The 13,323-nt window shown below is 36.2% G+C and overlaps 1 protein-coding gene across 5 annotated transcripts in view; it reads right to left on the minus strand.

The window, feature by feature from the left end:
* The window catches only part of Senp7 (SUMO specific peptidase 7), a 94,091-nt gene that overhangs the window by 17,821 nt on the left and 62,947 nt on the right, over positions 1-13,323 (minus strand). For all 5 annotated transcript variants that reach the window (XM_041673249.1, XM_041673248.1, XM_041673252.1 and 2 more), the window contains 4 exons: positions 10,325-10,471; positions 7,025-7,058; positions 3,977-4,156; positions 109-371 (listed from right to left, as the gene is read on the minus strand). In XM_041673249.1, the coding sequence (XP_041529183.1) occupies positions 109-371; positions 3,977-4,156; positions 7,025-7,058; positions 10,325-10,471 (624 nt within the window). The remainder of the gene's footprint in view (positions 1-108; positions 372-3,976; positions 4,157-7,024; positions 7,059-10,324; positions 10,472-13,323) is intronic.

Below are 13,323 nucleotides of genomic sequence, written 5' to 3' on the forward strand. Positions count from 1 at the left end.
CTGGAAATTCGTTTATGTTCTTGTATCCTTTTAACAAAACAGCATTTTAAACAGTAAACCAATTTCTACCTCTCTACCCTCAGTCAGTTGTGTTGGCCGTATGCTAACCTGAGATAGTGACTTCCTCCTCGTTTCTGTATCAGCAGCAACAGGGAAAGAGCAAGTTGAAGCACAGTAATAGTGAACGAAAGAGCTTTCTTTTGAAGGGATATCCTGAAACAAAGGAAATGCCTGAACCCAAGACAACGGATAGGAGAGTTCTGATTCTCCATTGGTCTTACTTATTTCCATCATAATATCTTTCAATTTCAATTCTTCTTTTTGTGAAACGGAACTGTTTAACTCAAGGAAAATGAATTCACTGGCTTTTGCTATAAAAGAAAAAAAGAAATCAATTTTTATCAATACTTTTAAAAAGACAACTGTAATTAATCTAATTGTGAATAACAGTAAGGATTTTATTATTATTTTTTTTATTGAGCTCTACATTTTTCTCTGCTCTCCTCCCTATCTCTTCCCTCCCCAACAGTATGGGTTTTATGTAAAACCCAACCACATATTTTGTATGTTAAATAATAACAGACAAGTTTAAATTCCAAAATAGGCAGCTGGAAATCAAAAGCCCAAATTCACACTATTAGGTTCCTATTCTACTTCACAGAAATTAAAATTCCAAGTGATACTGACTATACCTATCATTCAAAAAGTGCTAGTAAGTATTTGCTTATGAGTGTATAAATGAATGAATGATAATTAAGCCAGTATTTATTTTAGTCTAGCCTCTGTCACAGATCCACCTACCATCTAAAAAACCATTCTGATTAAACACTCCTTCCTTCCTTCCTTAACCAACCACTTCAATAATGGTCACACACACACAAAAATATTATTATCCACCCAAGATTAGAAATAGCTCTTTATAATTCCACAGCCTCTTATCTGATTATGAATTTCTCTATTATATGTAATTAGAACAGGAAACTATTACTTTTATGAGGATAAAATTTAACCCCCTACAACATCTAGTATATATTCAAAAAGAAGAGGGGAGAACAAGATCAAAAAGGTCAGAACTAATATTACTAACTTTATTTAATTCTAAACCAGATACCACTAGGAGTTGAAAAATAAAGTTATTACTTCAAGATACATATATGTAGCTATGTATGTGCTCTCAGAAAACAAAAAAGCACTCATATCAAGTCTTAGAAGTCTGATATGTATATAAGCTGAACTTATTTATCAGAAACTAAGAAAACATACATAATATAAAAAATCTATAATTTATTTAACTTGGTTATTGTGTCACACTTTATAATAAAATAATGGGCAAAAAAAATCTCTTAGGAAACGTAACCATGGATAACGTAACTTACTCTAAAGTCACACTTCAGCCCATAAAGTAAGCCTTAACAAATACAAAAGAAATAAAAAAATTTCTTGCATCAGATCATATGGCAAGATGAATAAAACCATAAATCCAGAGCAAGAGAGAAACTCAAATACTTGGAGATTGAACTCTTGTAGTGACCAACCACTGGGTCACTAAAGAAATCAGGTAGGAATTAATTTTTTAATTCCTAGAGTCAAGAAATGGAAACACAAGTTATCAGAACCATTGGGATACTGCAAAGGCAGTTCTAAGAGTTTACAGCTGTGAATCCTTACATCAAATTAAAAAAAAAATCAGAGAGCTATCAAATAAACAAGGCAATGGTGCGTTCGAGAGCCTCAGGAAACAAGAACAAGCCAAACCAACAGGAAGTAGGTGAAAAGAAGTAAGGGCCAGGGCGAACTTCATTAAATAGTAGAAGAACAGAGCAAAGAATCAAGGACGGTTGGGGCTTAGACAAAATAGACTGGGACTGGTGGGATGATTCCGGGGTAAAACAAGAAGGCCGCCACCAAGCCTGAAGACAGAGTTTTATCCCCAGGACCCACATGGCAGAAGAGAAGTGATACTCAAAACATGTCCTCCGACCTCCTCACAGGCCTTGAGGCGTATGCATGTGTGGTGTGTGATGCACGCACACTCACGCACACTCACGCACATACACACACATAAATAAATAAATGTAAAAAAAAGAAAAAAGTTCAGAAATATTCAACCTGATCAAAACAAAGAGAAGTCATAGATGAGTAAAATTAGATATGAAAGGGAACCATTACAAAAGATATCAATGAAATCCAAGGGACCTTTATGGGATACTTTGAAAACATATTCTAAAACCCTGGAATTATTTAGAAGAAACGAGCAAATTTCTAGGTAAGTATGACCTGTCAAGGGTAATTAAAGAACACATAATATAAAAAAAATAACGAGATCTATCACAAGCAACAAGGTTGAAGAAATACTAAGGCATATCCCGACAAAGAAAAGCACAGGGCCATTCAGATTCACTACCCTATTCTTCCAGACCATTAAAAAAAATAAGCAACAGAGCTAGAGAGATGGCTCGACAGTTCAGAGGATTTCTGCCCTTCCAAAAAACTTGACTTTGGTTCCCAACACCACATTAAGTAGCTCACAACCACCTGAAACTCAAAATTGGGGGATCTGACACACTCTTTTGGTTTCCATGGGCACCTGCACAAAGTATATAAAAACACAGGTAAACACACACACACACACACACACACACACACACACACACACACACACGGAGGGAGAGAGGGAGGGGGGAGGGAGGGAGAGAGGGAGGGGGAGGGGAGGGAGGGAGGGAGGGAGGGAGGGAGGGTTTAACACTAATGCTCCTCAGAGAATTCCACAAAATAGAAAGAAGGAACACTACTTCAATGTACACAGCCAGGATCACTCTGGTATCAAAATCAAATGAGGGCACAACACGTAAGAAAACTATACACTAAATTTTCTAATAAACACAGACATAAAAATCAATCACTCAAACAAGTCCCTGCAAACTGAATTCATAGACATGCTGATATAACAATATCATGACCATGCTGATACTATTGCAGGGGGACGAGGATGGTTCAACATATGCAAATCAGTGACTGCAATACAAATGCAATCAATAACTGTAATACAAATGTATAAATATATTAATGGCAGAAATCACAGATCATATTAATCAAGGCAGAAAAGGCTTTGACAAAAAAAAACACCCTTTTGACTTGAAGAAACCAATAATAAATAGAATATTCTTCAACACAATAAAAGCTACATATACCAATCCTATGCCTGAAACTATACTCCATAGGAACACGGAAAGTATCCCTCAAATCCGAAAGGTTAGGGTGCTCTCTTCACTCTTGTCAGGTACGGAAATGAAGTCTTACCCAGAGTAATAAGGCAAGAGAAAGAAATAAAAGTGATAATGGCAGGAAAGGAAGAAGTCAAATTATCTTCATTTGCAGGTGATATGATCTTATAATTTAAATATTCCACCCAAAAAATCTTAGATCTGATAAAAACTCTCATCAAATGAATAGTAAACAAAACCAACATGAAAACCAGCAACTTTTCTATACGTTAATCATGCACCTGCCAGATACACATGGCAGAAAAGCAAGAGGACTCTTTGGAGGTGGAAGGGGACAGCAGGAAAGAAGAATAGGAAATGGAGCACAAATAAAAAGTACATTAAATATGAAAATGTCATAATAAAACAATTGTTTTATAAACTAAGTAAAACAGCTAATCAAAAAAGAAATATAACCATATATAACTAAAATATAGTTTTAATAGTACAAAAATGTTTTATCTTCAAAGTAGATGTTATATAAGACTTTTTCATTTTTGATGATAATTTTCCATAACTGAATAAAATTACCAGGCAAAATCAAGTGGATAAGTAAAATAATTTATCTAGTATTAATGGATAACATTTTTAATTCAAAGAAATTAATTTCAATCCAATGAAATAAAGATAGTCTATTAAGTTAGCATAGAAAGCTTACTTCACACGTAAGTTTTGAGGCGCTCCTAAAATTTAGGAATGATTTTTATACTCACATTGCTGGCTTAACATGGGGTTTTCCAGCTGGGTCTGAATCTCTTGAAGATACTTAGAGGAAACCCAGAGGAAGAGGATAGCATGGCTTCTCCCACTGTGATCATCGTCCTTGCTTTTCCATAACCCAAACCTCTTTAAATGAGTGGTGTCCACTGACAGCAAAACCTCATTCGTGGACACTGAAATAAATAAAACAAGCAATTTAAAAAGTAATCTATTTAGGAATATACCATCTCTGATACTTATTGATATACTGTATGTCATAGTAAGGGTTTCTATTGCTGTGATGAAACACCATGCCCAAAAGAAATTTGGGGAGGAATATGTGTGAAATTGCCAAAGAAAAATTTAATTAAATTATCATCTAAGAAATGATGAGAATGAAAGAAGTAGCCTTCCCCAAGGAAGAACATACCAAATGGTTATCCAATATCAAATTGTCAGCCCTAAAAACATATATACAAGTAACATTACAGAGACTAAACAAGTTTTAGTGATATATTTAGGAGTGTGTGCATGTGTGTGTGTGTGTGTGTGTGTGAGAGAGAGAGAGAGAGAGAAAGAGTGTGTGTGTGTGTGTGTGTGTGTGAGAGAGAGAGAGAGAGAGAAAGAGTGTGTGTGTGTGTGTGTGTGTGTGTGTGAGAGAGAGAGAGAGAGAGAGAGAGAGAGTGTGTGTGTGTGTATTAAAGAAAAAAAGGCCATGAATTTGAAAGAGAGAAACAGGGGTGCATGAAAGTAGTTTAAGGGAGGAAATGATGTAATTATAAATTAAAAACTAAATAATACTAACTCATCTGAAAAAGAGGTGGACAGTAAAGAAATCCTAACTTCTTGACACATGCTGAAAACATGATATCATCCTCCACAGACTCCTGCCCAGCCATGCTCACTGCTGCTCTATTCAAACAGATGGCAATGAAAACAACATAAATGCTCTACAAACGGATAATGAAAGTATGGTACACATACATTATAGAATACTACTCAGCTGTGAAGAAATAAATAAATAAATCATGACTTTACAGGTTATTAGTCAGAACTAGAAAAGATAAATTGGATGAGGTAGCCAGACTCAGAGAGAAAAAGGTAGCATGTTGTCTCTTATTGGAGGTTTCTAGCTTCAAATCTCCAAAAGTGCACAGCCTGAAGTTACTGCAGAAGCCAGGAAAGTAAAAAGGGATCATTTCGGGAAAGCATTAACGAGGGGAAAGGAAGTGAAGGGGAAATGAGAAAATGAGGGCTTCTAATTAGGGAGGGAGATAAATACAGAAGAAAGAAGGGGGTAAAATAACAGGGTATCCGAAAGCTCATAAAGAATCACATTATTAACTACAATCTAAAAATATCTATAATACATAGTAAATCTATATATAAACATAATTATATAGTTTAAATGAAACTTTCCCATTGAGGCTGACAACGCTCCCTTCAAGACCCAAAGACCATCTACCAACACCCCAACACCAGGGATGAGAAACCCTCTTCAGAGTTGTTCATCAGAGTCATCCAAGGGACTCCCAAATAGTACAGGCTTCTGCCCGTAGCTGCTCCTGAGAGGTGGAAGGTAAGTCCATATTGCTGAAGACACCATGCACATCAGACACAGGGCCAAAACGCTCCTGTGTTGAACTGAAATGAATGCTTCCTCCCTGAGGACTAGCTTTCATGGACCAGAGGGCACCATGCAGGCTTCATAGGGAGGCAACCAACAGTCTGACCCAGCTCTGATATATATGAACCACAATGACTACCAGCCTGGCACAATAATCTGAAGGCTGAAGCAGTGGCACGCAGACCTCGGTGGTACCCAACAGCTCTCTAAAAGGACTTAAGATCCTCACCAAGAGGGAAATCATGCTTGGATCTAGAAACCTTGCCAACTATCCAGAGCTACTGAAGTCACAGATCTTTGAGCAGAACCTGTAACCTGTAACTACCACTGTCCCTAACTACATTTATCTTTATACCCGCAGATAAGTATATTTCTTACCACCCATCAAAAAAACTTCTCTTTGACACAGACAGAGGCATTTACAGAAAACCCACAACTGATCAAAACACAGTTGTGGATCCCAGTGCCAACTGATATACATCTGCAGCTCAGGGACCACTGCAGAAGAAGGGGCAGAAAGACTGTAAGAGCCAGAACATCAGGGAGTTTGCTGTGGGTTTGTGTCTCCTATGGATGTCAGAAGCTACATCCATGAAGTCTCACCAATATGACAAACATGAACAAGGAAAACAGTATATTACCTCTCAATAATTAGTTCTAAACAGATTAGTGCTTTCTAACCAGGGCGATTAAGTTATCGTGTGCATTATGTGTTCTCTCCAATCATTAGACTTCTCACCATAGCAGAGTTCTCAATTCTGAACATGCAGGAGCTAAGGAACTGAAGCTACTTCAATAACATCTTCAGTCCACCATGATGCTTCTTTTACTCTAGTTCATATCTGGTGTCATTTGTGCATACATTTTTCTTCCTTGCTCTTTTTATAATTCACTTTCTAAAGAGAATTCTCTATCAGTTATTATTTTTCATCACTAATTACTTTGGAAAATTTTTGTTTAGGAAATAAGAAAATAGTCTATGTCTCTTTAAGCTGTAGTACATTTCCATCTGCTTTACTTAGAGAAGATAGAGCATTAAAAAACCTCTCTGTCTATGCAAATATGTATGTTCGTGTACTTTTTTCCTTTAGTTCTTATTGTAATCATTTTTGTGTATAGCAAAATACTTGTGCTGTAAAATTTTTATTTTGTTAATCCTAAGAAATCATCAAGAGTATTTTAGTATCATTTGATTTATACTCATTAAAATGAGAATTAATATGTTCTTTTTGGTACTGTAAAGCATTTTAAGGATTTTTTTGGAACTGCAAATAATGTTAAGCCCAAACATTATTAAACTGCCTTCACTTTACTTAGCTTCTATACTGAAAAGTGATGGTAAACTTGTGAAAAAATTTCAGAACTTTTTCTAATAAATTACTCTATACTCAAAATTATAGTGGAAAAAAAATGTCATTAAGAGAAGATGGCTTACCTTGAAATGGGATTTTAATATACTTCGTTGTGAACTAAAAAAAAAATATGAAACAAAAAATGAGTAAATGAGTTACTACTCCAAGTTTGTCTCTAGTAGATTTTCTTAGTATTCAAGTGTTTAGTACTATTCAATGTTCAGTAGTAAAAGTACTAAAGAATCAAAGCAAAGAACTATCTCAATGTAAAGACTTAGTTTGAAGGTTGAGAGTGTCTAACTGTACAAGTAACTTTACCTGAATACTCACTTATAAAAATTGGTAGCACCCTGCTTTTCAAAAGTATGTTCTGAAATTCTAAGAAATAAGACAATGTCCAAAGGAAAGTCAGGAGACCACATAAGGCAACAATTTCCAAAGAAGCTAAGAATTCTCTTAGGGATTAACCAAACTCACAAGTGAACTGATCAAACAAAGGTGCCAATATGCTATTTATTTGTAATGAGACATTAAAAGTATCAGAAGATAGATATAGCCCACCCGCTGGGGAAGTTCTGTCTTTGAAAACTAACAGAACTCAGAAGAGTATTTTTACTACACAGAAACAGAACAACAACAAAAAACCTACAAAAGTCTAACAAAGCCGACTTCAAAACAGTGATGCACCTGTCAAAGGATGGCAAAGTTAAGTCTCAAGCCAGCACACTCCTCTGCTGAGCAACTTTCGGTGGAGCATCGCCATCTCTTTTATCGTCTTTGTTCTTTTCAGGAACTCCTGGCTGAGCTCCTTGCTCTTTCTGATCCTTTGACTTCATTACACTATTTCCACTGGTCTTCTGTGTGTCTGTTCAGCATAAGTGTTCTACTTATAGTTCAAGACAAAACCTTACACACACTATCTAAAACAGATTTGTCTTTTGACAATTGCTTTTCCCTTACTAACAAATAAATCTGCCTTATTTAACAAGTAAATCTTTGGTTAAGTTTCTCTTCTGATCAATAGATTTATGAAACTGTTGACTATTTCACAGATAAAACTTGTGAACACAAGATAAAAATCAAATGGACAGCATGTGAGTTCTAGGCAGTGACAGTGTTCAATGACAACACTGGTTTACTTGTATCCCGTTTATTTTCTGAACTTAAAAATTACTTCATATTATATTTTTTAAAAGTACTAAACTCATATTCCACAGGGTAAAGTGAAGCCAAATGTGAGGCAATGGGGCATACCGGCTAAGTGCTGGGTTTGGATTTCAAATTCAATGGGGCATACCGGCTAAGTGCTGAGTCTGGATGTGAGGCAATGGGGCATACCGGCTAAGTGCTGGGTTTGGATTTCAAATTCTGCTTCTGTTGTTTCTACCACTATAGTGAGGGAAGTAAATGGTAAGTCACTGAACCTTTCGCAGATTTAATTTAATAAGGCCCTCAACCCAAGGGTACTATTACCACAAAAAGATATATCCAATTAAGATAATCTAATTTAATGTAACCAAATATACCTCCTGTTAGTTTCATATAACTATTTAATATACGTACATATTATAATACACATCTTCCCAAATTCTGATGTTTTGCTAATCTCAGAAAATGCAGCTCAGTAAATATAAAGTACTACCTCTAGGGATAATATAGTTTGTTTTCCAGAGTTCATACCGCTATTACTTCAAAATTAATAAGAAACACTGTACCACAATGTCCTGGTGTCAACTTTCTTACACGTGCACTCCATCTTCCTTCCCACACCATTAAATGCTCTTGTTCTACCAAAACCTACTAGGCAAAAATATGATGCTGATCTACATCTCTGTGTGGTTACTACAACACGTGATCTATTCCCAGCTAAATTTTAAAGCCTGGATAAGAAAGTGATACTGTGTTCTTGAAATAGTACATCTATTTGAAGAAGAATAAAGCTGACGGCAATGCTAATATATAATATCCTTCAATAGTCAAAACAGCTCTCTGAAAATCAGTGTGCTTTGTAAACCTTTCTCACCATCACAAGTGTTAGCATTTTTGGGAAAAAAAAAACTATATTTACTGCTGCACTCTCTAAAGTGACAAATGACCAACTGAAGAAAGCTGCTCTTATTTATATAACTTTCCATTATTAATTTCCTAATAAAGTTAAACAGTAACTATCAGAATAGTAAGAAAATTATTTCATTACAGTAATGTCTAACATAGTAAGTACTCTGATGTTTGAAAAACTAAACTTAATTATCTAATATATTTACTCAAAAACATTTCTTTCATTTCTGCTATAAAAAAATCATAAATTCTGTCTGAAAAATGCATATAAAATATCTTTTGAAGACCAAGAAATTTTTAAGATTTTTACCCCTCTTCCTTCTGTTACTTCCTATGTTTAAATTTGAAAAACTGTCACATATTCTCTCATCATAATTCTATACTCTATAGAATTCCTTGTAGTCTTTCTTCATGTACATAAATTACAGTGATTTATTAAACTGCTTTCCTACAGTAAGAGATAAATTTGTTCTGAGCTCCTAGCCTCAAGTGATTACCTCACCTCAGCCTCCCAAAGAAACCACAAATGGGTACTACTGTGGCCAACTAAAATCCAGTGATAATTAAAGCAAAATATTAGGACAATTGAAATGAACAACAAATGAAAATTGTAAAAGATACCCATTCCAAAATGGAAAGAAGTAAATTAATATAATTGTAGTAAGTTGCAGAGTAATACACATAATACTGCTTTATATATATGTACATGTATGAGAAATATGAAATCATATACATTCCAAATTAGCAGCTGCTGTCTTTGTATTCAAAATTATTTGTGGTCTTTATGTAGATTTTTTTGTTTGGTTCTTGTTTTCCCCTACACTACGACAAACTTTACACTATTCTGAAAGTGAAAAAGTGGTCACTAATATTTTTATAGTTTTTTCTTTTATTTTGGCGATTATAATTACATCATTTCTCCCTTTCCTTTCTTCCCTCCAAGCCTTTCCATGTATCCCTCCTTGTTCTCTTTCAAATTCATAGCCTGTGTTCATTAATTATTGTTTTCATGCATATTTGTATATGTAGATATACATATATTTCTAAATATAACCTGCTCAGTTTGTATAATAATGCTGCATGACTTGTCTTCTGAGCAGATCACTTGACACTGGACAACTAGATAGCGTGTTTCCTCTGGGGAAGACTATTTCTTCTGCTCGCAGCATTCTTAGCCGCCTGCAGTTCTTTGTGTGGGGTTGAAACCGTGTGGTCCTCCCCTTGTCCATTTCGGTAAGTCTATTGCTGTCCTTTTTCAGCTTGTCTTTAGGCAATCCTGTGGTGAGACGTTACTTTTTATATAAAAAGTCAGAGGATTTACTTACCGTGACACAACCTTTTGAAGCTCCTTTTATTTTACCAATATACAGAGAAGTAAATACAAAATCCAGTTTCAGATCCATTTCACTATTAGGTTTAATACAGGAAATGTTTTCCATGTCGGGATTATATGAACATAATTCAGATGATGCCTAACAAAGAATAAATCATGCATGTATAAATCTCTAAGAATTACAAAAAAGATGAAAATTATGTTTTATCAAAGACAAAATTCTTCTTTAAATTATGATTAAAGAATTTTATGCTGTTCTTCAGTTGACCTGAGCTACTGAGAGCTCCCTGACTCTGGACTGATAATGGGCAAACCTGCATAGGCCCAAGTTAGGCCCACTGAATGTGAGGGACAGTTGTGAGGCTTGGGAAGTCTGGGGAGTCACTGGCAGTGGGACCAGGATTTATCCCTGGTGACATCTAGGAATATATTATTTTGGAGGGATACTGATATGGGAGGGCCTTCTGTTTTGTGTTGATTTCATTGACTAATAAAGAAACTGCCTTGACCATTTGATAGGCCAGCCCTTAGGTGGGTGGAGTAGAGAGAACAGAATGCTGGGAGGAAGAGGAAAGTGAGGCAATCATGCTTCTCCTCTCTGGGTCAGACGCAATGGAGCCTGCTGCCAGGTCAGACATGCTGAATCTTTCCTGGTAAGCCACCACCTCGTAGTGCTACACAGATTATTAAAAATGGGTTAATCAAGATGTGAGAGTTAGCAAAAGGGAGGCTAGAACTAACGGGCCAAGCAGTGTTTAAAAGAATACAGTTTCCGTGTAATTATTTTGAAGCATAAGCTAGCCAGGCGGCCAGGAGCCAGGTGGCAGGAATACAGCCCTCAGCTCCTTCTACAGGATACCTTGTTTAGCCTAGATATAGTGGTGAGGGTCTTGGTCTTGCATCGAAGTGAAGTGTCAGACTTTGTTGACTCCCCATGGGAAGCCTTACCCTTTCTGAGGAGTCGATGGTGAGGTGGAGTGGAGGAAAGGTGGGGGAAGTGAGAAGAGGGGAGGGAGTGGGAACGGGGATAGCTATGTAAAATGAGGAAATACTGTACTTAAAATTCTTAATTAAAAAACGAAATAAAAATAAATAAATGGAGAGACATCAGCACCCGGTCTGCGTCTGTAAGGCCACCTGCTCCTTTCCATCGTGCCAAGCCAGCTGAAGAGCCGCCATGAGCAAGGCCCACCCTCCCGAACTGAAGAAATTTATGGACAAGAAATTATCATTGAAGTTAAATGGTGGCGGACATGTACAAGGAATACTTCGGGGCTTTGATCCCTTTATGAATCTTGTCATTGATGAGCGTGTGGAGATGGCAACTAGTGGACAACAGAATAAAATCGGCAAAAAAAAAAAACTTTTTGCTAAATAAAAAATAAATAAATAAATAAATAAATAAATGGATAAATAAAATAGAGAATTTTATGCTGTTCTTAATGTGAAAAAAGAGTTACTAAGATTTTTGAATAAAATATAGATTTTAAACTTATTTTGAATCTTGGATATTTTTAGATTTTGTATGTGCATGTGTAAAAATTATCTTTTTTTATTGTTTTTATTTCACTATACATTTTTCTCCATTTCCTTCCCTTCCTCCTCTCTCCCTTTTCACCCTCTCCCGTGACCCACACCCTCCCAATTTACTCAGGAGATCTTGTCTTTTTCTACTTCCTCTTAGGGTCCTCTTTGTTGTCTCTGGGGTTGTGGACTGCAGGCTCATTTTCCTTTGCTTTATATTTAAAAGCCACTTATGAGTGAGTATATATAATATTTGTCTTTCTGGGTCTGGGTTACCTCACTCAATATGGTTTTTTTCTAGATCCATCCATTTGCCTACAAATTTCAAGATGCCATTATTTTTTACCACTGAGTAGTTCTTTATTGTGTAAATAGAACCACATTTTCTTTATCCATTCTTCAATGGAAGGGCATCTAGGTTGTTTCTACATTCTGGCTATTACAAATAATGCTGCTATGAACATAGTTGAGCACATGTCCTTGTAGTACAAATGAGCTTCCTTTGGGTATATACCCAAAAGCGGTATGGGTATTGCTCGGTCTTGAAATAGATTGTTTCCTAATTTTCTGAGAAATTGCCATACTAATATCCAAAGCAGCTATACAAGTTTGCACTCCCACCAGCAATGGAGGAGTGTTCCCCTTACTCCACATCCTCTCAAGCATAAGCTGTCATCAGCGTTTTTGATCTTGGCCATTCTGACAGGTCTAAGATGGAATCTCAGAGTTGTTTTGATTTACATTTCTCTGATGACTAAGGATTTTGAACATTTCCTTAAGTGTGTTTCAGCCACTGGAGATTCCTCTGTTGAGGGTTCTCTGTTTAGGTCTGTACCCCAATTTTTTATTGGATTGTTTGTTCTTTTGATGTCAAGTCTCTTGAGTTCTTTTTGGAGATCAGTCCTCTGTTCTATGTGGGGTTGGTGAAGATCTTTTTCCATTATTTAGGCTGTTGTTTGTCTTGTTGACAATGTCCTTTGCTTTATATAAGCTTCTCAGTTTCAGGAGGTCCCATTTATTAATTGTTTCTCTCAGTGTCTGTCCTGCTGGGGTTATATTTAGGAACTGGTCTCCTGTACCAATGTGTTCAAGTGTACTTCCCACTTTCAGTTCTCTGCGATTCAGTTTGGTTTGTTTTATGTTGCGGTCTTTGATCCATTTGGACTTGAGTTTTGTGCATAGTGATAGACATGGGTCTATTTTCATTCTTCTACATATTGATATCCAGTCACGCAAGCACCATTTTAAATACGCTTTCTTTTTTCCATTTTATATTTTTAGCTTCTTTGTCAAAAATCAGGTGTTCATAGGTGTGTGGATTGATATCCGCGTCTTCAATTCAGTTCCATTGGTCCTCCTATCTGTTTTTATGCCAATACCAGGCTGTTTTCATTACTGTGCCTCTATAATAGAGTTTGAAGTCAGGGATGGTGATACCTCTAGAAATTCTTTTATTGTACGGGATTG

Source organism: Microtus oregoni, unplaced genomic scaffold, assembly GCF_018167655.1.
Source record: "Microtus oregoni isolate MIOR12 unplaced genomic scaffold, Mior012 000023F_ref0000262, whole genome shotgun sequence".
Taxonomy (NCBI): Eukaryota; Metazoa; Chordata; class Mammalia; order Rodentia; family Cricetidae; genus Microtus; species Microtus oregoni.